General features: G+C 40.4%; 1 protein-coding gene across 2 annotated transcripts in view; it reads right to left on the reverse strand.

Annotated features, from left to right (window-relative positions):
• The window catches only part of SLC26A7 (solute carrier family 26 member 7), a 114,159-nt gene extending 88,651 nt beyond the window's left edge, over window positions 1-25,508 (reverse strand). Inside the window, exons 1-2 of one of the 2 annotated variants that reach the window (XR_011996581.1) lie at window positions 25,348-25,502; window positions 24,892-25,203 (exon numbers count right to left, since the gene is read on the reverse strand). Coding sequence is in view for 1 of the 2 variants with exons in the window: in XM_026013462.2 (XP_025869247.1) it covers window positions 24,892-25,084 (193 nt within the window). In the remaining variant the exon portion in view is untranslated. Of the gene's footprint in view, window positions 1-24,891; window positions 25,204-25,347 lie in introns of both variants that reach the window. The other variant, XM_026013462.2, reaches the window with a different exon arrangement.
• Window positions 25,509-26,546: the final 1,038 nt, after the last annotated feature.

Genomic DNA, 26,546 nt, shown 5'->3' on the forward strand with positions numbered 1-26,546 from the left:
GTAACCCATCGATGTTCATTTTTATTCCTCGTATACACTACTGCCTACATCGTTTGTATGTTATATACACATAGAAAATCTTCTTAAAAAATAAAAATAAAATAAAATTTTCTTAGACATGTCCAAACAACCACTAGAGGTTTAAATGTGACCACAATACATGTGAGCATGAGTTCATTACAGTGATCTTGCTTGTGGCCAGTCCTTGGCATTAAACAGCTAGTTAAGCTAGGTTCTGATACATCCATTCAAGTCTGCACAACATAGTGAGAGACATGTGATTGAACATAATACACTTTACAAGGTACAAAGAGATCTGAGGAAGGAGGTGGCATCAGAATCTAGATTATCTCAGTATGAGGTTAATTCATTATTCACACTGTGGAGCCTAACAATACGGTTCCTAGATCAATATATATATTTTTTGACTGTTTAACATTCACTGTTTTAAGTGTAATTTCTTTTTAAATAAGTAAACTGTAGCTATACATCAAATATTTTTTCAAACACGACCAGGCATTTTAGCTTTAATTAAAAACCATAAAAGGTCTCCCCGTGACTGTCCCTTTTTATTTTCAAAAACCCGTCTGGATTGATACTTACCTACAATGTATTCCTAAATGTTTGGTGAAAATAAATAAAACGTGGTTATAGAAGGGTCAGTGGCAGAGACTGTTCTAGAATTCCATACATGCAGGATGAGAGGCAGCATTCTGGTTGTTGGGAAGGACAATGTTGAGCATTTCCCTGCCCCACCAGCAAGCCCCTCCTGGCATTTATAGCTAATGCAACCTTGTAAAAAGTGTACATCAGCCACACAGAAAGCTAGAAAATAACTTTTCTCTTTCATTTTCAGAATCAGTTACCTGAAAAAAATTACCTGATGAGAGACTGAACGCTGAGTGTTTCCAAGTAAGAAAGAAAATGTGGCCCCCATTTCAGAAGACCACCCAAATCTACCAAATCAATGGGGGCAAAGGGAAATTGTGTATGCAGCCTCTTTAACAAAAGCATCTTCGATAAATTATATGCACGCTAAATTTTGATAAATGTGAGAGATATCAACAGGACAGGAGCTTCCCCATTTGGATACATTTTTATCTGCAACAGAAAATGTATAGACAGAGCCAGAAGCAGTGGGATCCTCACCTCTTGCCTTGTGAATAGCTACCTCTTTTTCTGTTTCCTTTATTATGATAAAAGTCCTTTCTCTCTCTCTCTCCTCCTCTGTTTCCCTCTCCCTCTCTCTCTGACTCTTTAATCCCTCGCAAATCTATGTATAGTAAAATCAGTTCAAAAACAGAGTTTCTTCAGATTTTATACTCTTATCAAATTAAAATGTATTCACACCGTGTAAAGCATGCTGAACCCAAATCTTTAAGAGATCTCTAAACCAAAAATGTAAAATATTACTTCAGTAGATTCCTCTGCAAAAACAACCTCAAAAACCAGAAATCCTGTAGACACTTTCTTCATCTCATCCCACACTGATGCTGAGCTTTCCCTTCGAGCAGCAGTGTTTCACCCTCAGCCAGAATCTGTTTTTCTGCGAAGATGGCCATGAACAATGGCCAAAATAAAAGAGGAATGGATGAATGCAGATAAACGGTGCTTTAAGATGTCAAATACTCCTTCCACAAATAAGAACCAGAAAACCCAAGCCATCCCTCCCCATACATCTCCAAAAAGCACAGAGGGCTGGATAAAGTGTTCATATTCTGATTCATTTATTATTCTAGGTCATAAAATAAGCCACAGACATATTTTCATCCATGCACACTCACACAGCTAAAATATGGTAAAAATTTCATTTATTTTGTATGGTAAAGCACCATATTAAAAATATGGTGAAATAATTTTCACAAAAAATGGTGAAAATACTAACTAGTTTCAGTCACTTACAAATTACCAGCATTATTTACACTCTTCTCCCCCCCCCCTTTTTTTTTAAAGATTTTCTTAATTTATTCATGAGAGACACAGAGAGAGGGAGGCAGAGACATAGAGGGAGAAGCGGGCTCCATGCAGGAAGCCCGATGTGGGACTCGATCCTGGGACTCCAGGATCATGCCCTGGGCCAAAGGCAGATGCTCAACTGCTAAGCCACCCAGGGATCCCTCTTCTCCCCTTTCGATACATTAAGAGCAAGATCACAACCCTCTAACTCTATTATTTGGGGAGGAAATACTGCAAATGCTAACAGATACCTAATTGTATTACCTAATCTAACTTAAAGGAGAAGCAAGACAACAAAAAGAAGCATCAAGAAATAAAAACACAATAAGTATCAGGCCAAAGGGTGCCAAAAGGGGGTAGGGTGGAAACAGAGAGCAAAAGGGAAGGGGGGGGCAGGGAGAGAGAGACTGAGATTGGAGGAGGGAGCCCAAACCTCGAGGTCTTTAGAGAGCTGATCATTTTTAAAGATCAAAAATCATGTATCGGTAATGCAAGTCTGATACAACCACAAAAGAATGGCCACTTTCTAAAGGCTCTGAAGGATGTAGTTTTTAAGAAAACTTGTTTTGTAGGTATAGTGATGGTTATTAGGGCACAGAAACAGAACCGATGCCTTCTTGCCACATCAACTCACCGGTAGTTTCGGGGCTTGTGAACACTACCAAACATTCGAGGGGCCCTGAGCACGAAGCCCAACATTTCCCACCATTCGCCTTGGCCCTCCCACCCAGGCAGGATGCAGTGCGCAAGGCTTCCCTAAACACCGGGCCTGACCCCTGAACGAGGAGCACGAAAGCAGGTAGGTCTCTGCCTCTGCTCCTCCGGTAAGCTCTTGGCTGAAATGGCTAGAAAGCCACACAGCACCTGGGGAGGAAGAGAACTGTGTAGCACAGAGAAGATGATGCTTAATACTTTAAGATACAGATTTCTATTTCCATGTCAGCCGTGTTATCTGGATAATACAAGACAGCGATTATTCAGAAAAATCAGAGAAACCTGGAACTGCAAAAAGATCATGTCTAGAAATTAAGAAATGTGTTGGAAGCTGGGGATGGGTGCAGGGGTTACACATGGGGAGACACTCTGTTGGAGACTCTATGTGTGGTTGGCTTAGTGACCTCACCTGTTAATTCTGAGGTCAGGCAGCTAGGACTCAGAAGCACAGGTTTTACTCCCCTCAGAACTGTGGTCAACGTCTTTTAAAACTCTGTGAATCGAGTTTCTATGAGAAGTAATACCACTGAATTGTCTCATTAATCTCTCCAACTTCTAGTACACAGGAAAGAAAATATTTGCACAAGTATCAAGAAGGCTGAACCCAGGCTGACGGGCTCATGCAGAGACTGTAGCAGCTCCTGGCCCCTGCACCCAGCCTGGATCTAACTGAAGCTGGTGCCTTTTCACTCAGCACTATGTGCAAATTAGAGAAAGATGCTCCCTGCTGGGTGATCAACCTCACCTTATTTTTTTTTAAGATTTTTATTTATTTATTCATTCATGAGAGACACAGGGAGAGAGAGAGAGAGGCAGAGACACAGGCAGAGGGAGAAGCAGAATCCATGCAGGGAGCCTGACATGGGACTATCTCAGGTCTCTAGGATCAGGCCCCAGGCCGAAGGTGGCGCTAAACCACTGAGCCACCCGGGCTGCCCTAAACCCCACCTTATTTGTGACCTGTGACTGAGAAACTGTCCTGTCCCTCAGAAAAGCATGGATACCTTTAGCTAGTCTTCTGCAAAGAAAAAAAAAAGGGAAGCTTTTAGTTTAGTCCCTCTCAGAATCCTGCTAAAGCACTGTATTCAATTTGTTTTAAGTTACCAAGCAGAAAGCAAACATTACTTTTCAATTCTAAATGTCAGGCCTAGAGATGACTTGCTGAATCCGGAGATGATAGAAGAGGAACTCTAGGGTCTGAGATATTTATTTTAAAACCAAAGCCGAGATCCTTATCATAATAAGTCATACCACTTAATAAATTATAGCATTATCCAAATGGCACCCCCTCTCCCCCAGTAAGGATAGTTCCTAGGAGTAAAAGCCAACAACAAAAGCCTAATTATTTCTTATGAACGTCTGGGGGGGGGGGGGGTGGGATAGGAGGTAGCAGAGTGATGTCATGAATACTGAGCATTAGAAATATTTTTGTGTGCATTTCAGAACTTACTCTGAGCCCAGAATCGCTAAAGATAGAAGCTCTTAAATGTTCTCATTCCAAAGAGTAAGGACTAAGCACCAGTAATCCCATGAGTGTAAGAGAAAGTGTTCAGAATTTAGAGAAAGCACTAATGATAAGACTCAAAGAAAAGAAGTGAAAAGCTCCAATCCTCTGCTGCATTCCTTAATCACTGATTTGAGGTTCTTATGACTAGCCTTTTTAATGAAAATGCAAGGACAGCTTGTACAGACAAAGGAAATGGAGGCCAAGGTGATCCTGAGGTACTTTTCCAGGTTAACAGCTAAAAAGGAGAAATTGCTACCTAATGATATGAGGTGTCATGCGGTTCTGTTCTCCTCCCTTTCCTCCCTCACTGTCTCTCTTAACCCCCATCTCTCTCCTCCCCACCTCTCCTTTCCTCCTTCTCTATTTTTTTTAGAGATTGTATTTACTTAAAGATCTTATTTATTTGAGAGAACGACAGGGAGAGCACGAGCCCAGGGGAGGGGTGGAGGGAGAGGGAGAAGCAGACTCCCTGCCGAGCAGGGAGCCCACACAGGCTCAACATGGGCCTCGATCCCAGACCCCGAGATCATTACCTGAGAGGAAGGCAGACACTTAACCAACCGAGCCACCCAGGCACCCCTCTCTTTCTCTATTTTTAAGATAATCTCATATTTTCTGATTCAGAGAAGGTGGTAGAAACATCCGGAATCAAGACATTGGGACACTGGGAAGATAAGAATATTGAATCCCTACAAATGGCCTATCAGCTACACATTTTAGTTCCTCTTCAAAATGAAGTCATTTGTCCCAGGGGTAGAAGCAAAATTGGTACATTTATAAATCGAATAATGAAAACTAACTTAAAGTATGTGGCCATACACACACACAGACACACACACACACACACACACACACCAAATCAGGACTCAAACGCAGTGTGGGATGTTTCTGGGCCGAACAGAGAGAATTTGCACGTCACACAGACCACCAACATTTAGATCCTCAAGAGAAGCAAAGCCCAGACGTGCCTTTGCTCCATCCATGGATTCTAAAAGGGAAAACCTCTGGGTCCTTACAAATCTAAGTTGACTAGTTACCACTGACACCTACGTACTGCTGAGAATATTGACTTCTCAATTTTAGATAGAACCTTTGTTTGTAGGGCAAACTACATGGACAGCTACCCCACGCTGACCAAAGCCACCACCACAGTTTGAATTGAATTCTTCCTGAGTTAGATTTCACTGCCAAGGAGGTACGTATGGAGCCCCCCCCAAAGCCTCAGTATCTCTGTCCCTCCTCTACTCCTGCAGGATGTAATCCCTGTCTGCAACATGGGAATAATGTCACCACCTGCCCTCTGGCTGAACAGGTCATTAATTTCTGTGATAAAACATTTGCTGTTTTTAACCACCCATCTCCAGTCCCCCTTCTTTTGGTAGCAGGACACCAATTTCCTTCAGGAAGTCCCTCTTCCCACCCAAAGAGCAAGGGCTGACAAAAGGGCAGTTGACCCCTGCCCCCAAGCTCATGGCTCAGCCTGGCCAATCGGGGATTTGCATTCCCTTCACCAAAGCATCTGGTTTAGAGAAGGACATGGGATGTATGTATGTTTTAGGAAATTCCATTACATCTTTATTGGAATTCATTGTTAATGAATAATAATTACTTAAGAATGTATAGCTGACACTGTGTATTAAAACACCTTGTGTAGTAATTAAATATGGAAATGACCTGAGTTGTCGTCAATATGGAGACCATTAGATGAATTTTGGTATAACAGAACGATGGAATATTATCCAGCTATTAAAAAGAATGAGTTAGACCCATATCCATTCATCTGGAGACATGTCCATTATATATCGTTAGACATGACAAACAAGTTGTAGGCGTATATTTTCTATGTAATATGTTGTATAAAAATCTAAGGAAGAGGTTATACATCTTTTTACACACCCTTGAAACTTTTTTCCCTTGTACATTAAGTTTATAAACCCTATACAACTTACACATTTTTGATAGAGACTTTGGAAAGCAACCCTAACATTATCCTGAATGTTGGAGAAGTCATCAGGTTTGTTTTTTTTTTTTCTTAATGAAAGCAAGGTGGTGATTTTTTTTTTCAAGGTGGTGATTTTTAAGTGATCACTCTGGCGGTTACGTGGAAGACACATACAATTGGTGGAAAGAGGAAGAGGTAGGGGGCTACCACCAATATCCAGGTAGAGGAGTAGAGAAAGGAAGTACAGTTCCACCTAAGGAGGCATTACACACAGTCCAAAAAAAAAAAAAAAAATCAGTTCCCGGGCCCATGGCCTTATCACAGCGCACTTTCTTGCCAGAACATGTCACAGGGCCAAAGGTGACTGGATGTGAGGGGACGTGACAGGAAGTCCGTATAAGATAGGTAACATCCTGGGCTAGGCCCGAAGAGCCTGGGCAGGTTAGCGTAAGAAAGCTGAAGCAGCCAACACCCAAACTGAAGGAGTAAAGGAACTGCCAGATGCATAAGAAGAGAATTAGGAGAAAAGAGCATTGAGAAGCCAAGGCCAACATCTGTGGCAATTCCATAGAAACAGCATACGTGACAAAAAGAACAAAAGCACTCCTGGGGGCCAGTAAAAAAGATAAAGTTACAGAAAATTAGCTACAAAGGTGAATATTTATTTACACTGAGAAATCACACTAAATTATAAATTCTAAAAAGCTGACAAACTCCATGATCGAATATCCATAAAAAATAATACATTATTTTTTATCACAAACTGCCTGATACAGCTCTATACTCCTTTTTCCCCTTATAATTTTAGGCTGGCTATTGTCTGAACACTTCTTCATCTGACAATGATTTTTGTAATTTTTCGTATAGAGAGAATGGAAAGATAAATTTGGCTTTCTTCTTGCACATCAGACATTTCTAATACATCATTTCAGGCGTTCTTGGCCTCGCCGGTCTCTCGTAGCTCTGCAGGGGCTGTCTGACTTCACGCAGTGCCATTTGACAGCTTCTCTTTTTCTCAGCCTGGTGCTTCTCTGTTGACACCTGCTCAGCGATTCTGTTACTGCCCAGACACCCGCATGTCAGCTCAGAGGAGCACCCAAGGGGTGAGCCCTTGGCCGATGACAGAGTAAACTAGTGGACACACGTTTCCTCATTTCTCCCAACTGAAAGATCGTCTGGAGGTGCAGCTGAGACCTTGCTGGGGGCACAGCCCTCGTGACAGAGCCATGGGACACCCTTGGAGGTAGGCAGCCCCATTTGGGGGATCCTCTGGCTGTCTCTCCCTCACAATCCCTCCCTCCTGCCCTCTGCCCTTGCATTCCCTAATCACAAAGTTGCACAGAATCTCTCTGACTCGGGTTCCAATTTCTGGGGAATCAGACTAAAGTAACCATCGTGTATTTTTGGTTTTTTATCACTGATAGATTAGAAATTTTTATTTTAGCTGTGTAACTAGTTACTAATATCACGTATAGCTCAAACTGTCAAGTTGAGAAAGGCTCTTTTGAGATTCTTGATAGCTCTAAGATTTCAGGGCATTTTCAGTTTTCTTGTGCACAAACTTAAATATGATTTGAGAACTGCCAACGCTTATTAACTAGTTTCTTAACAATGCCCTTGTTATACCACTGTCCAATTGCTTTTATTTGATCTCTGTCAGTGTCAGCCATTGGCGGCAACTTTCTTTTAGCCAGATTCCCCCAAAGCATCTGCAGCCATTCCAGGGCCACTGGACATAAGAGGTGCCAGCCAAAGGAAGCTGAGTTGGGAAGAGAGAGTTAATCAACTTCTGTTAAAATATCTCACTTTGAGGATTTTACAAAAATACATGACCATGTGAAGACAACTGACCTTGGAAGGGGCACAAGCAAATAGAGATGCAGCATTGAACAGGATGGATAGGAAGCACGGAAATACAAGCATGATGTGTTCTTTTTTTTTTATTTTTTAGGATTTTATTTATTCATGAGAGACACACAGAGAGAGAGGCAGAGACACAGGCAGAGGGAGAAGCAGGCTCCATGCAGGGAGCCCGTCGTGGGACTCGATCCCGGGACCCCAGGATCACCTCCTGGGCCCAAGGCAGGCGCTCAACCACTGAGCCACCCAGGGATCCCCATAATGTGGTCTATGTGTGAATTACCAAGGGCCATGGGAGGACGATTAGTCAGCCCCCACTTGAGAGAAGTGTTCTGGGGGATGATGCCCTTGAGTGAGAGCGAGAGCTTTTAAGAAAGACAGACAGGTTGAGGGGGGATATCTTGTGAACTTTTGGGAGTGTGGATTTTTATTCTCTAAGGAAGAGGGGTTCCTAAGGGTGCACTGGTAAAGGCTGGCCATGAGCTATCACTGGAAGCACAAGCCAGGGAGGATGCCACACACTGTGTATCGGAGGAAGAAAAGGAGAAGGAGGAATGACCAAGAAAGGGTCTGATTTCCTGTGGTGATCAAGGATCACAGGAGCCAGAGGCAAGGGTCCAAGTGTCAACCCAAGTACACGCCACACATGCCATTTCTTTGTTTCTTCTTATGGTACTTCCTTCAGACTCCGAGACCCACTAATTAGGAAGAGAAAGAGACTGCAACAGTGGTCCCTGGGTTCCTGGGCTTGAAGTAGGTCCATTTGAAAGACTTTCTCTGGGTCACTTCCATCCTCTAATATTTTTAATACTAGAGCTGTTGACCTTACTATATTCAAAACTGTAATTTTCAAGGGGGGGGGAAGAAGTAATCCCTTAGCTTTGGTGACATAATCACATAAATAAACATCAGACCCTGGCATGTGAGATTATATCACTCTTCAGGCTGTGGTGGTTTAAATCACTTCAAAAATGGATTATGCACTGGCACCATGCTCTGAAAGGGTTAATTCACTACTTAAAGATAATCCAGCTACTTCCAGAAAGGATTCGTTAGCTCACCAGTTTCAAGTGGCTAAGTGTGTTAAGAGCAAACAGTGAGGCCGACATGAAAATGAACAACTGTGGGTGCAGAGGGAAGGCACACGTCGCTAATCTCCGACTCCCAACCAAACTGGGGAGCCCTCGTCTATGCAGACCAGCACATGCAGCCACGTCCAGCCTGGTTTTCCCTTCTCCCTAAGGCAGCCTCGGAGGCCGAGGCAGCTTGGCCACACAAACCAGATCAAAGCAATAATGATCCTCCTGTCTGCACAACGCCATCCTCCAGCAATACCCCCAAGTTTACACACAACGAGCTAAATGAGAATGATCACGAACCCACGGGATACAGAGAGTCATTAATATGGTCCTTCACCCTGTCGTGGACGTCAGCGCTGGCTCCCGGGCACTGAGACCCACACAGAATGATACGGGGAGCCTAAAATGCTAATTTGGCTATTTGGCATCTCTTCCCATTCCCTTTTGGATTTGTTTCCATTTTGTTTGTTTTTTGTTTTTTGTTTTTTTTAGCTGGGTGGGCAAGGAAGGAAAGAGAAGTGGGAAAGAGACGGAATATGTGCACGTTCATGCATAGAGCAGCTGCAGGTGTTCGGTGGTATCTGTCTAGCAGATAGATGGTATCCGTAGTAGCTAGAAGTAAGATGTGAGGCACGCATCCTGGCAAATTTGGGAGGGCACCCTCAACATTTTGTAAGATGCCTAGAATTTCTCTCACTTAATTGTTTTGGAAGATTTCAGGCAAAACTGATTTTTTCCATTTTCTCACATTCCTTTTACCTTCAAGCAGCAGAGCTAAAACCTACACATAGGAAAACATCTGTCTCGAATGAAACATGTACTATGTGCCATGCACTTGAGATACATCGATTAACGACCCAGATAAAAATCTCCAGCCTTTCGGGAGCTTACATTCTCATGGGAAATAGATGATAGCGATACTAGCACGGAAATAACAGCATTTATTTATTAAACACTTCTTTTGTGCTCGGTTCTGTGCTGAGCATTTTATTTTCTCTCATTTAATCTCCAAAGTAACTCTGTGTACTAGTGTTATTATTCCCCTTGTGCATATAGGAAGACTTACAGCAGCTAAAGAACTTGACCAAGTGATGTCGTCGGAATTCAAAATTGAGGTCTTTCTGATAGTTATTCTGTAAGTACTTAAACCTTTTGCTGTGCACCCAAATCCATTTTCAATTTCGTTAGAGATATGAAGGAATCTGATGTATAAACTCTAAGGTTCTTGCCTGAACCAAAAAATTATAGGTGCAGATTATAGAATGATCAATATGGTCAAAGTTGAGAGAAGATAGAAAAATATGTGACCCATAGTCACAGAACGTTTTATTGGAAGGTAAGAATTGAAGGAGGAGTTGAGGATGTAAGAATTTTCTTCCACAAGTTGCCCTCGTTCCTGAAGAGTTGTATTATTAAATATATTTTCCAGGGCTCTTGTCAAAGTTCACATTTTTGGTTTATTTTTTATGCCCTGGGAAGTCTATGTTTCATACGTACATTTTACCATGTCAACCACACTCTCCTTAGAACTCTGACCCACTGGCTCCCAGAGCGCCGTGATGCTCAGGGACCACGTCTTCTCGAGAATTCCCTTTTGCTAGCTCCTCGGCCACTTAAATGTCAGTGTTCCCCAAAATTGCTTTCCTTCTGATTTCTCTTTTTGTTCTACAAACAAATCATGAATTTTCCCATCGAACTCCACGGCTATAGTCTCTCCCGAATAGATTTCTCCTAACTAGTCTTTCCTAACTATTCACTTGCCTCTGCCAAGTATGTAATATAAGCTGCTGCCAGAGTGATTATTCAGGAACACAAATCTTTGTCATATCCTGGCATCCCTCTAGATCCATCAATGCTCTCCATCATCTTGGAAAATAAAGCCCAAACACTTTGGCCATGTCCATTCAAGCCTTTTATGATCTGGGCCCTGCTACCCTTTCCAGATACAACTCCCACCAAATTGGGTTACTAATGAGTATTTAAACAAACTGTGTATTTTTATTCTTCTTACCCTCGCATATGTTTTTCTCCTGTTTGTATTGCCCTTCATCTATGGACTACTTGGGAGACTATTATTTAGCCTTCAAGATGCAGTCAAAGTATAACTTCCTCTTGAAACTTTCCCTAAGAATAAACCTCAACCCCACTCTAGCAAGAGTTGATCATGCTATCAATGCTATTACCATACCCAATATATTCTTCATTTGTACTATTACCAAAATTATTGTAATTATTTGCTTTTCTGTCTAGGTCTCCAATTAGATTGTGAGATCTATTGTTAAGGAAGATAATAAAAATTACTTCCATTTATAAGTAAGCTATTATGTGTCAAGCAAAGTACTGGAATCCTTTTCATGGGGGCTCTGATAAAAACAGAAAGGGTCCTAAAAATGAACTGTTACATTTACCCAGATTTACCAGATACTCAATTTGCCCAGGATATGAGGAGAGAAACAAAGGGTCAAAGACAAAGAAAGGTACTGGTTATCAGGTGGATGAGGACATAAGCAAAGTCAAGTGGCCAAGAAACTGTAAACAGTTCAGGAAATAAGGTTAAGAAGCAGCTCATTGGGATCCCTGGGTGGCTCAGCGGTTTGGCACCTGCCTTTGGCCCAGGGCACGATCCTGGAGTCCCGGGATCCAGTCCCTGGAGCCTGCTTCTCCCTCCTCCTGTGTCTCTGTCTCTCTCTCTCTCTCTCTCTCTCTCTCTGTCTATCATAAATAAATAAACAAATATTAAAAAAAAAAAGCAGCTCATTGCAGAGGCCAGTACCAACCCATGGTGTAGAAGGCAAACCACACTGGGCAGAGTATGACTGGGAGCGTTAAGACTTCTCATAGGTCCCGACGTTCTTTCCCCTTGACACTCTACCCGAGTAAATGTGAACAGGAATTGCCCCATGGCATCTTTCAGTGTTTTTTCTGAGGACCAAGTTTCTATAACATCCGTCTAGACAAAACACTGGACCAGGGAGCAGCAGAGGGCAAGAACTTTCCTTCTACTTTACATTAACTGCTGGCTAATGCTGCTTCTTCTCACTGCCTCCCATGGGCTCAAGTCCACCCACTGAAATGTGAAGCCTGTTCATATACTGGGTAGAAAATTAGAAAAGACTTGGAGATCTGTCCATGCTGCTGGCTTCTTAGACCATAACTCACACCCTTCTTACCCCAGAATCTTGGACTCAGGTCCTAATTTGCTCCTGTATTTCACCTTAGCTTCTGCCACTTTATTCCCCAGGTTTACCTTTTGTGTCCTGCTCCCATTGGTTGGCATCCAGGTGCTAAACTTTATACCCACCAGGATGAATTTGTATGTCTTAGTTAACCTTCCTGAACCTTACCTCAATTCGACCTTCTCAAATGTCTTGATTCTATCCCCCTCTCTCCAGTTACAGCTACAACCTCAGCTCAAGCGGTAGACCAGAAGTTCTCAGACCTTTTCTCCCCACCACCCTGTACCTCCCTCACCCAAGAGGAGGGCTGCTAATTGGAGAGGTCAAAGTTGAACACTCTGATGAGGACACATTTCTTTTTTTTTTTTTATTTTAATTCCAGTATATTTAACATACTGTGTTACTTTCAGGTGTACAACATAGTGATTCAACAACCTCCTACACTACTCAACATTTCATAGCGATAAGTGTACTCTTAATTCAAGGACACATTTCTTGATGGGCACAGGTATATCCACACATGTACATTTTTCTCTCTATTTCTTAATCCATGCTGTTAATATAATAAAAAGACCAGGGCCTGGCTCAAGGTAAGCTCTGATATATCTTTCTCTTGCTGTTTTTTCACAAGCACATTCAAACCTTAGCTTTACAAGAAAGAACACCTCTTTGATCTCAGGTCTAAGTTGTTTTTAATACAATCCAGCTTAGCTTTTTTTTTTTTTTTTAACTTTTTTTTTTCAGCTTAGCTTTAAACACTAATGCAGCAGATAAAGTGGGACACCGGTTGCCATTCCCTAAATGTTACCTGTGTATATAGTTCCCTTGAGATCCTCTCTGGAGAAGGAATGATTAGCAGGACTTGATTTCTTAAAATGCCATTTCATATAATACCCTATGTCTATACCAACCAAGTCTTGACAACTTTTTAAGACTGCCACTTGGGTCTCTATGTTGGTCCAGTTTTTACCACCAACTATTCATTTCACGTCATGTTATATGGATGGGCTTGTACTACTTTTCAGGTTCCTAAATAAAAACACAGAATTCTTTGGCAGCTGCCTCCGTTATACAACCTACTCACAGCAGAAAGTGGCTGAAACCAATACTCCACAAACTTTCATTAAGAAAATGTTCCCACCCTTACATACCCACACCAGATTGAGATCTTCAAGGCTGAATAACAAGATCATATTCTCATATACTTTGTACAAATTTCTGAGGAAGGAAAAATAATAAGGCCCTTGTGGGCTGGATTGTTGTCTTATACTTCTCTGTCTCTTTCCAAGAACATAGCAAAAGACTGTGTATTCTTTCAAGTATGTTTTTCAATAGAAATGAATAAAGCACCCTAGGAAGACAGATTAGTATTCTTGAAAACAAAATAATTAGGTGGCAGTAGGTACTTCCAAGAACTACACATAAGAAATCAAACCCAAACTTTGTGGGTAATGATGAAAGTTTATTTCCCTCTGGTAACTGGTTTGTGGTGGTCTTAGAATTGTTATTAGCAAACCACAGTATAATCAGCTGTCTGATTCACAGCATCAGTGGGTTTGAGCTAAGCAATATTACAAGTGGGTCTCCCAGAGTAAATTTACATATATTCAAGAACCATAACTACATGCAAATAAAATTCCTATAGACACACATTCTCTAGGTTCACAGACAAAGATTGTTAATCAAATATCTTTGGTTCTAATCGCTGGAGGGATTAAGGCAAATCACATCATTCTTGCATACCATAATACATGGTTTATTATACAGGTGAGAGCTTCCAAGAGTAAAAATAAAAAATTACCATGACCAAGAAGCTTTAGGATCAACAGCCCTACAGGCTGATAACACAGAAACAGTACAGGACTGAAAGATTCCATGGGGAGAGTAGCCACCAAAAGGAGAGTGAACATAGGAAAACTCTGTACTGTCATCTCAAATATGATTTTTTGCTGTCAACAAACATTTGAGTACCTCCTAGGTGCCACATACTTTGATAGGAGCTTAACGGGTTTCCTAGGAAAACCCTTCATTGCTGAAACCAGGACGGTTGATTACCCAGACTATAAATAGCCCCTGCCCTCAAGGAACTTACAACTCTCGAGAGAAATCAAATATAAATCAAAAACAAATGCAATAGATAGTTAAGTAGATAAGTGAGAGTACTAGGAGAACAAAATAGAGGTATCAAGTGCTTTGTGAAAGCCTATAATTCTCAGTCCTAGCTGCTCATTTACTTCGTTTTTTAAAATTAGTATTAGTTGAGGAAGCTAACTAAGGCCCAGGAAATTAAATGACTTGCCCTAAATTCCCCCAAATTCTAATTTAATTGGTCTAAGGTTTGAGCATTTTTTTAATGTGCCAAAAGAGACTCTAATATGCAGCCAAGGTTAAGAACCACTGAGCTAAACCCAGCCCTGATACATGCTTAGATATAATCAGATGAAGATATAATCTGTATAGAGTGAATCAGAAAGTGGCTGAAAGGAAAGATTATCCATTTAAGAAGAAGTAGTGTGCACAAATGTCCTGAGGCAAAATGAGTATGATCCTTTAGAACTCTAAGCAGTTCAGTGTGAATAAGGGTGAATCAGAAGAGATGTGGTTGGAACAGTGAGATCTAGATGTTGAAGGGCTTTGAAAAATATCTTCAGAAGTCCAGTGTTGTCTAATGTGAGAAAAGTTGGCTATCTATAGCCATACTACCTACTAAATCATCTTTGCTTTTATATTAGATATTTTGTCCTTTTGAATACTGTCATGAATTTGGATAATCATGGTATCCTTGAGCTGAGTCTGAGAACATCTTGCTCCGGATCTGAAGACGATGATGAATAACAAGAATGAAGTGGTACTGATGTAAAAGAAGAGAAAGTGTTGGGGAATATGATAAATTGGAAAGTCCATGCCCACAGAAAGGGTACAGGCACCAATAAACTCCAGTCTGCAGTTCCCATTTAGGAATGCAGTTCCCATTTAGGAGTCATTTGTTTTAGATGATTAGATTTATTATTATTTTTTAAAGATTTTATTTATTTATTCATGAGAGACACACACACAGAGAGAGAGAGAGAGAGAGAGAGAGAGAGAGAGGCAGAGACACAGGCAGAGGGAGAAGCAGGCTCCATGCAAGGAGCCTGACGTGGGACTCGATCCGGGGTCTCCAGGGTCTTCCCTGGACTGAAGGCGGCACTAAACTGCTGAGCCACTGGGGCTGCCCAGATGATTAGATTTAAATGAAGAGGACAAACCTCTCAGCTTTAAAATGAAGTCTTCTGATATTTAAATGTTGGCTCCCAACATGATACAAATCAATAAAAACAAACCTGTCGTTTCAGTTCCAGGGAAGCCTTTGGAGTTCCAGGGAGCCATGAGGGAAGGGATGAGAAGACAGTAGGGGAAATGAGACAGAGAAATCAATGAGATGGTGTAAAGCAAGGATGTTATAGAGTGAAACACCAAAAAAGGTCCAAAATCCATTGGCAGAGGTGTAGTTGAAGGAATTTAACACAAAGATCCCTATTATTTAAAAAAAAAAAAAAAAAGATCCCTACTATCTAACTCAAAAATTTTTGATTGTAGTTTGAAATAAACAATAGAGAGAAAAAATTATAATCAAGAAGACATTCCAACTGCCATGCAAGGAATGATGGTAGCTTTTAATTAAGATAAGAGCCTGGGCTCAGGAGTCAGAAAGACAAACACTGAAACACTCTCTCTACTTCACAGAAATTCTATTACTTGACACTAAAAGCAAATTAATTTGCTTTCCTTCATCTATAAAATATAGATATTAATAGTATCAAACTCTTAGGTTATTCTCAAGTTTGATTAATACAATACACAATGCATGTTCAGTACCATTTATGGCACATTTTAAGCATTCAGCAAATAACACAATATCTATTAAGTACAATAGTACAATATCTATTAATACCATTAATATCAATGGTCACAAGGGCAACAGGCATCAGGTATACTAATGAAAGACATTAAGAGGAAATAATTTAGGGAACCTCCTCCATTGAATACAGCTGTTAAGGGGAAAAGACCATAAAGATCATTCCCAGACTTCTGGCATAGACAACTGGGTGGCTGGTGGTGACTTGCAGTATAATGCAGAATATAAGATAAGAACTGATTTTGAGAGGGAACATGATGTGTCCAGTTGTAAGTATGTCCCTCAGAGACATTAAGATGGTGTTCAATGGGCAGCTGGATATTTATATCTAGTACAAAAAAAAAAAGAAAATTTTGAGCTAAAAATATATTTTTACAATTCACCAGCAGAAAAGTGGCAGCCACGGAAATGGATTAGCTTTTTTTTCTTTTTTAAGATCTTATTTATTTATTCATGAGAGACACACAGAGAGAGGCAAAGACACAGGCAGAGGGAGAAGCAGTCTCCATGCGGGGAGCCCGATTCGGGACTCGATCCCAGGACCCCAGGGTCACTCCCTGAGCCAAAGGCAGCTGCTCAACCACTGAGCCACCCAAGTCCCCTGTAATGGATTAGCTCATGAGAAATAAAACAGAGAAAAAGATGATCAAGAACAAAGACTAGAGAAACAGGCTATTGTATTTTTTTATTTATAGAAATGGTGTGAAACTGAGACAGACCTATGTTGCTGAGCTCATCGCCAACAGAGGGGAGCAGTCTTGCCTGGTGGGCAGACAATGCCAATGGCAGAAAAGTTAGAGCTCCAGGTAGGCCCTCTTCTCTTGGACTCAGAATAGCAAAGGATAAATGTCTGCAGGGCTGCTCTGGGCAGGGGTGGTTAGGGTTAGAGATGGCATCTGCAGTGACAGAGGAGAGTAGAGCTGAGATGAAGGGGAATAAACTGAGTGAAGATGAGTAAGCCTGGTTACAGACCCATGGCACTCTGTTTTTCACTTTTATTGCCCCCTCATCTTTAGTAAAGTCTCATCCAAACATCTGATCTGTGTGATCCCTCTGCCACATGGTAAAAGCTATTATTCCTTGATGCTCAGTCCAGGGTTAATGCACATCTCCCCTCCCTCTCTCATTTGAAGCAAGTCTAACAGAGGGCAGTGAAAAGCTCTCAAGGAAGAGAGCAGGAGCCCTGGTACGGGTAAATCTTTCCAGTAGCAGAGCCCTCCTTTGCTCTCAACCAGACTCTCTGGGTTTTATTTCCTCAAGCAAGTTGACATGTTATCATAGGAAGGGACATTTGAGGGCCTGATGTGAAGGGAGGCCAGTGCATTCTTGTCACCTACAGTCAGCCCCCCCCCCCCTTCAGGTTATATCTGTCATAGTTGAACAGAACTGGGGAACAGAAGGCAGTGAGGGGTGGGGATGGAGCCTGTTCAATGCAGATCTGAAGCCCTCTTCAGCTGTACTAGAATTGGGGCACATCACCTAGTGGTCTAAGCCTCAAACTCCTCTTCTCACAAAAATATATTTAAAAAGTACAGTGGGACTTCTCTCACTGGGTTCTGTAGAATTAGAAAAAAAAATTGCGTAATACATTTAAATTGTAACAGCACTCAAATGTGTAGTTAAGGTGATTAGAAGCAGCCTAACTTAAACCTAATTAAGCAATTAAAAAAATGTGTTTGCACATGCAAGTAAAAAGTTGAGGGTGTGCTAGCTGTCATCAGGACTGTTCTATGCTCTTTGCTGGGTTGGCTTCCTTTTCAGGCTGTGGAGGCCCTGGGAAGCTACAGAGGCACAATATCCTCACTACCAGCAGTCCCAGTACAAAGGTATCTCTTCTTGAAAGATCCACACATACCCCGGGATCCAGATTGATTGAATCACTCAGGTCATTTGCATTAGCATTACCATTTTAAAGCAAAAAAATGACTGACTTGTTGCGTAATAAATTCATGGCCTTGTGCCTATGTGACAGATCTCATCCCTGAACCAGTCACAGGCCTGATGTATGGGATTGTACCAACCACCAAGACCTGAGCCACAAGCCCTTCCCCTAGACGAATCACTATGTTTGTATCCAGTTCTCAACACTGTTGCCCAACAGAGAATCTGGAACAACTTAAAGGAGAAAAAACATAATGCCTCAATGTCTGGGAGCCCCTCCCAGGAAGTCTGAGAATTGCTTGATAATGGGGCCCAGGTATCAGTATTCTTTTAAGCCCTAAGGTGGTTCCAATGGATCTGCAAGATTGAGAATCTGGTTGAGGAGGACTTGGCCCATTAATTAGCCTAGACTCCATCACTGGAGCCAAAATTACAACCTCATATACACATATACTAAACCACATATAATAAAAATGGATATAGTCACTAACAGAAGTAAGGATGGCTCCTCGCTGGCAAAAATAGAAGTCTACTCATACGTAGGCCTCACACTTTATCCTCATACTCACTGGCAATCTATTTTGTTGCAAACCTTGCTAAGTTCTGACACCCCAAAAAAGAAGGTCATGATTCTTCCATGTGAACAACTCTAAATATCATAAAGGGCATTCCTCTAAGTGCAGAAGGACATAAATGGCCCTTTGATGGACAGATCATCATCTTTCTATATTTAAGAAAAAGAAAAAGGAAACCAGAAATGTCGAATGAAGCCTGGAGTTACAGTGTGAAGATGGGTCATGGGATAAAGGGAAATGGAGGAGAAAAGCTGGCAAAGAGTTACTAGCTTGTGGGCATATTTATTTAAGGGTCGAGCCAAGTATACTTTAGACTCACTTAGCAATATTTTGCTGCCCTGGTTCCTGGAGAAAAGTTACTAGCAGGAAGAAAGAGTCTAAGGGGGGTTAGGTTAGAGATTCGTAGCTAATGCTGGGATTCTGAGCTCTCAAGGCTGAGACCACGCAGGGGAAACTTCCCAGACAATCCTTTCATCTTCCCAAGGCAGTATGCTTCAGGAATTCCCACTTACTGTCCCACATGTCACTAAGCTGCCCTCAGGAGTGCAGCGAAGCTCAGCTTCCACACACATGTCTTGCTGCCAGTAATGCCACACATTCTGCATAATTATAAGGAATATCCATCTTTTGTCTGTGGCTCAAAACACTGTGGTGTGAACATCAGGCGACCCCATGGCAGCATAAAATTTTCATGGTTTGGGAACACAATTTCTAGGTGATCCCTTGGAATGCAAGGCAAAACATTCTCATATTCCTTCTCAGTGGATTAGCTTCTTACATGGCAAGTCATGCATTTTAGGTCTCCGCCCTGTCTCAGCACTTGAGTTTTCAGGTTGGAAACAAAGAAATTACTTCCCCCAAGTGCTTATTCAGCCTAGAATGTGGACCCAATACCCTAGAGACCAGAGCCTTATGCTGCTTAGCTGGGCCCACCATGTTTGTGACATGTTTTAAAATCAATGATTTTCTCCATAACGTTTGGTCCTACAAACTGTCAGCTAAAGGATACTGCGGTAGATACAAACTCTAATGGCTTGTACCTGAAGGTAGTGATAAGAGCTTCCAGATTTATTAAATATTTTTAAAATACAAATTGTTTCTAAGAAATATTTGAACATGCTGAAAGAGGGTCTAAGGTTTCTCTTCCTTTGAAATGAGGACACCCATACTTTTACTTATTTACCTTGGGCAGGTGCAATCTTCCCTTTTAGCAGTCAGCAAAGCCTATGTATACCTTCCCAGAATACTTTTTTTAAAAAATTAACAGAAAATACAAAGGATTATAAAGAAATGAAGTCTATTGGAATACATTAATCCAGGTACATGGATTAGGAAAGGTGCTGTGGATCTAAATTAAGAACGCAATCTTAATGTAATATCTCTGTAAAGGTTTTATTTAGGGGTGAGTTTGAGGCATTTTGATAAAACATATTAGAAAGTGTTTTGGCAGAGGAAAAAAATTCAGACATTCAGAGTCCTGGGCAGGTAACAGGAATACTAGCAGGAAGGGTGGCGATGCACAGGTGAGTGATGAAGAGTGTAGCAAAATGCAAAGTGCATGTCGTGTCTAAAGTGGAGGGGGGGCCTCCATGAAGTCCAGCAGATTTGTGCCTAATGGGAATGTGAGCCACGTATAGCCATGTATTCCCCTTTTACAAGAGAAGCCAGGCGTCTGGATTAATATGAACTATTCATATTTGTGGATGTTGCCTGGAGAAAAAAAAAACAACACTGTTTTGGAACAAAGGAAATACACCTTTTAACAGATTTGTCTGGAGGGCTGCAAGTTTGAAACCTCAGGAAAGTAAGGGGAATTGGAAGAAATTAACTACTCATATTTCTAATGTATTTTTTTACCATTAGTATCTCCGTTGCGTTTATTCTGAAAACGTAAGAACTTAAAATTTACTTTCCTTCCCTGAGTGACAACAGGCAACTCTGGAACAATCAGAGGTTGCAGGAGCTGAACTGTTTTTAATCCTTCTAACAGATATTTATTGAAAACAAAATTCTAGGGATCCCTGGGTGGCTCAGTGGTTGAGCGTCTGCCTTCAGCCCAGTGTGTGATCCTGGAGACCCAGGATCGAGTCCCACGTCAGGCTCCCTGCATGGAGCCTGCTTCTTCCTCTGTCTGTGTCTCTGCCTCTCTTTCTCTCTCTCTCCCTCTCTCTCTCTGTCTCTCATGAATAAATAAATAAAATCTTTTTTTAAAAATTCTGTGCAATAGGCAATATACAAGTTGGTAATAATATAAAGATTAGAACATTATCTTTGTTTCCAGAGCCTACAGACCAGTGTGGAAAGGGTTGTATTGAAATATTATAATACAATCTGTTAAGGCCTATCATAGAGATACCTAAAAAGTACAGAGGGAGTGGGAGGGAGAAAACATACCTCTTCCCAGGAGATTGAGAGGGATTCTCAGAGGAGAGATCTCTTTGATAAAACCTTAGTATCAAGGGGCTCAGATTATAATCTAATAAATTATTCTAAAGAACTGGGCTTTTATCCTGAAGGAAAGAGAGGATTGAGGATTTTTGAACAGAGAAGTGATACATTCAGATTTTTACAATCATTCTAACTGCAGTATAGAATATGGCCTACAGGAGGAGACAGTAGAGAAGGAAGGCCCACAAAATGATGACTGCAGTAGTTCAGACAGTGAACTATGGCTGCAGCAGAAGGCATGAGGAAGACTACCTGGTTGGAAAGATAATCAGGGACTGGAAATAGAAGAGCCTAGTGGCTGACTGTGAGCTAGTGGGATAAGTAACACAAGACAGGGAAGGGTTGGAAATAACTTTTGGGACCCCCTGTAAGACACAGTCTAGTACAAGATGAGAGCATAGTCCCTGGAGCCCGACTACTTGAGTGCACATCCTAACTCTTCCACTCATTTGCTGTGTGACTCTAAGCAAGAGATTTATTCTCTCTGAGACTCAGCTTTGCATAATATAACGTCAAATATTCTTTCAACAGTGTTCACATTGGTGCCTGAAAATTACTGTTATTATTAATTATTATAATTCTGGTTAGGATGGTGGTGCTATTCAGTTTGTTTTAGAAGACTAAATGTTGCATCTGAACTGCTTTTAGAAGTTTCCACAACTGAATATGTGGATCTAGGGTTTAGAAGAAAGTTCCATCTGCGGGATGATGGTAGTTAGAACCTCTTATGCTGACTTAATGGCCTAAGGCATTCTTAGAGAAGAAGGCCAGGGTTTGAGTCTCCAGGACACTGATGCTTAATGGGTGGATAGGGTAGGAGGCAAAATCTCCAGAGACTCATGAGAAAGCTAGAGAGGTAGTAGGAGAAAAATGAAAGAGCAATGTCTCAAAACCAAGAGAAGAAAGTTTTAGAAGGGATATAGTCAATACAGAAAATGCCATAAATGGATTAAATATGACGATAACTGACAATGATTCATATTTAACAAATGGGAAGGGACTTAAAAGACATAATTTAAAATGTCTGACATATAGAATACATTCAAAGATCAGTTTCCATTATTCTTCTTAATTTTAAATGCATTTCTAGAGAGAGAAGAATGAAAAACTACTGGGTTGAACCATATAACTTTCCATATTTATAGGTAAAAAAATGTTGAATTCAACAATTTCATATAATTCAACTATGCTGAGTAACTGAAAAGCTGCCTCAAAGCCCATTAGAGGGGATCCCTGGGTGGTTCAGTGGTTTAGCGCCTGCCTTCGGCTCAGGGCATGATCCTGGATTCCCAGGGTCAAGTCCCACATTAGGCTCCCTGCGTGGAGCCTGCTTCTCCCTCTGCCTGTGCTCTGCCTCTCTCTCTGTTCTGTGTCTGTCATGAATAAATAAAATTAAAAAAAAAAAAAGCTCAGTAGAATGAAAGCAGCTATTTGTTTCTATTGTGTTATGATGCAAAACTAAAAAAATACCCTTTACTTCTGATTTTCCTAAAGAAATAGAGCTGATAATGATTGCATATTCACATAAATAGAAGCTAATGATATCTCAATACCGTTCTTATTCTATATTCTATGGTAGTCATTTCCCTCATCACTCACCTTTGAGTCTAAAAACTCCAGGGATGAAGCTTAAATGCAAAAAAAATTTGAAGGGAAGACTATTCATACCTGTCCCAAGAAGTATCTTCTATTACTAATAACGTTGGTATAATGAAAAAGTCTAGTTATCTTGGCAGTGTAGTGCATAAAGCATAAAATGTTAAAAGTGTTGGCTTTGGAATCAAGTCCTAACTCTACCACTTATCAGGTATGAGGCCCCAGGAAAATTACTTGTTTTTCTAAACCTCCATTTTCTCATACGGAAAATAGAGAAGAGACTGCTGTCTCTTGGGATTTTGTTAGGAAAGGGGAAGATAATTAATAGAGGGGTGTAGCAAGCACAGTGCTCTTTATAACAAAGGTAATTTATTTTTTATCTCTCCATAGTGGGTGAGCCTGAGAAAATTTGAGAGAATTGTCTTTAAAGGAATAGGTACTTTTAGGGGATTAGTCTTTCGTACATCAACGAAAACCCTGAAATTCTTTCTAGTGGTGTAGCCTTGTCCAATCACTGGTAGCTTTCCAAGAGAATCATCAGCCAGATCCAAAACTCCAAGAAACAAGGCTGAGTAAGCTTTGTGCTTCTCCTCAGTCAGGGGCTGGCCAATGTGTTTCTTTGTAACCAATGAAATATATGACTCATAAAACAAAATCCCTCAAAATCTACATCCAAATGAAAGCCATACAGCAGTTAACTACCAAGGACTTGTACGTAACACTATTACTAAGGGTATATCACAGGCATCTTTATCACATCCCCAAATTTCTCTGTTAGGTTAATATTTTACAGAAATGAGACAACAAACTATTTTAAAAATATATTTTTTCTTTCACTTTGCATTAAATTAAAGCAAAATAAAAAAAAAATAAAAAAATAAATAAATAAATAAATAAAATAAATAAATAAAATAAATAAATAAATTAAAGCAAAATAAATTTATAAAATATACTGAAACTACCTGGTGAAAAAGTCCTTGGACATCAATCACTAAGATTCAAGGTACATAGTAGTGTCTCATTTTGAATTTAAAATTGAATGAAAACAAGGCTGAAAATGCCCTAACCTGTTATTTACTTTCCACTTTTATTAATGATTACCATGCTTCACTATTGCCAAAATGGTCATTAAAAATGTAATGTAAGACTATTCAGGGAACTAGAATCCCATAAAGTATGATAGTATTATGGATCTTAAAGTAAAGCCACCAGTGCAGATGTTCCTAATCATACTAAAAACACAAATACACAAACCAGTTTGTTCCAGCTACAGAATAATTCAATTAAAAGAGTGCTTATAATTTAACAGTATGAATAATAGTTCAAGCCAGGGATGTAGTGAAACTATAAGGAAATATAAATCGACAGAGCCTATGCCAAGGAAAGTGTTCCAAATACTCAATATTGAGAAATTAGTTCTTTTCCTTGCTACAGGTAGGAAATTATTACTTGAATTAGCAAAAAAAAAAAAAAAAAAAAAAAACCACTAATAATAAAACAACAAATACACCTTTAAGGAAAACGCACACGCACGCACACCCACTCACACACATACCTATTAGTTAACTTACAGCTTTCACCAAGAGAAGCACCTATCTAAATCCAGGATGTCATTTAGAATCTGCTTTGGGAAAGTTAAACTCAGACTTCTCACCAGTTTAAGTTTCTTATTGAGAAATAAATACAGTACGTAATGTGATACAGAATTAAATCAGCATGCACAGTAAAACATAAGCTCTAAGGACATACAGGATTCTCTTTGCAAATAATGATCTTGGCAAGGAGCCTCCTTTATGTACAGAAAGCTCTGTTCCTTGCTTATAGCAACTCTCAAGGCTACAATAGGTAATTGTGTGCTGCTAATCAGGTTTACAAACGATATGTGCACGCCAGGAGATATTTTATAGCTTGATTCCGTGAAAGTAAGAAACTATATCAGTAAGGTCAAGCTATAAAAACTCATTCTCGCACCCTTACTGATCTTTTACTCTCACATAGTATGAATTTTAACATTGCAAATATGTAATAATGCCATTCAAAAACTGGTTCAGTGCCTAATAGCTTCCAAAAATAGCAAAAACAAAACCAGACAATTAGGAAAAACTTTGTATACAGATATTCAATTGTTCTTATTTCTCCAGAAAAATGAACTATCCATTTCACTAGCTAAATTATAGATCTTGGGTCATAATACACTTCCAAGAAAGCAAAGTGACATCCATTCTGCATAAAACAGGAAAATCAAATGCAGTACATTACCTTGCGTCACCTGTTGAACTGCCAACATTATTCCAGACATGGTGTCTGGAAGCAAGTTTTCTTTCAGATTGTAATGCGGTGCCCATTCCAGGATAGGTAGGCGCCTTCTACACCATTGTTTAAAGTCTTCGCAATGGGGGGTATGCATCTTGCTCCACAGCATGCCTTTCTTTTTCCTCTTTGCCCCTGTCATTTTTCAGATTGCCTCTTGTAGAAGTAAACTTCTTTGGACAAGGCAAAAAAAAAAAATCGTTGCAGAACACCTCCTTTCAATGCCAGGCTCCAATTCGTCTGTGGTTTTCAATGTCAAAGCTATCCAGAAAATAAATCAATAAAAGAGAGAGAGAAAGAGAGAGGGGGAAAGAGATTAACAGAAGCACTTAAATACATGCAGCCAGGCTCTATCTCTTATTATGGTGAAGCTAATTATTCTAGATAAAAGGGATAGATTAAAACCTTGACTCCTTATCTGAACAAGACGGGGAAATGGTTCCTGTTAGTGTAATATTTTTCTGATCTTGGAAAAGTAATGGGTTCAGTGTTAAGCTGGTCTAGAGCTCTTTCGCCAGTAATTCCCCTTATATTCACTGTAGTCTTATGTTTTTGGCTCCAATCCCAATGGCTAATGAGGTAGTTCTGGGCGTGTGTTGGAAGTGGGCTGGGTTATGCTAATGAAACCAGGAAGCTAGTCCAGTCTCTCCCCCACAAGCTGTGCAAAAACACAACACTGCCAAAGGGGTCTATCGTGCAAAATATATTCAGACAACCTAGCCTGACTTTTTTGAGGAAGTATATATATTTTCAATATATCAGATGACTGCCAGTTCTACAAAATTCAGAAAAAAGAGGAGGGTATTGCTAAATATCCTTATCTTTTTTATTCCCTGGGAGATGAGCGTTTCATTCATACAGAAACATTCAGACAGGCACTGCCCAGAAAACGGAATAGCCAGTTCTCATAAAGAAACTGAAATTTCACCTCATGGGCTGAGAAAATAAGCATTGCTGCGAATAAATATTTGTGCCAACAGCTCTTCCCTGTCTCTGAAATTGTTCATTCAGTGTTCTCTATTTCTCCAAACCACATAACTCTCACATTCATGCTACTGTAACTGGAATTTCTCAAGGAATAATATATGGTTCAAACTATTATTGAAAGGGTCCCCAAATTTTTTTGGCACTGCCCTCTTTTCACACAACCTTTGGGATATTTCTCTTTCTTAGGGCGTTACGGTTTATAATAGAACAGACAGGCTGTCAAGGATTTTTATTTTATGATTGTTTCCCCCTGCCCCAGAAGAAAAACTCTGCATTTATGAGCTGTGCCATTGGAATTAAACCAAAAAGCCAATATATTAACTAAAATTGTGAAGCCAAGAAAAAGAATATCATGTATAAGTTTGCTGCAGCCCTTTAATACCTATTTATCCAGAGAGTAGAAATCTGGTTTCTGAAAGCCTTCAGAATAACAAAGTATTGGAGCCCTTTGGCTATGTGTCCAAGGTCCTCTGCTATACCTTTTCCCATTGTTTTTAAATTAAGGTGGAGAGCTATTCTCTCAACTTTCCAAAGATGACATGGTTTTATATCTGTGCAAAAATAACTTTCTTTATGGATCCAACGCATCTTAAATATTATAGGGCTGCAGGTATGCT

Source organism: Vulpes vulpes, chromosome 13, assembly GCF_048418805.1.
Source record: "Vulpes vulpes isolate BD-2025 chromosome 13, VulVul3, whole genome shotgun sequence".
NCBI lineage: Eukaryota > Metazoa > Chordata > Mammalia > Carnivora > Canidae > Vulpes > Vulpes vulpes.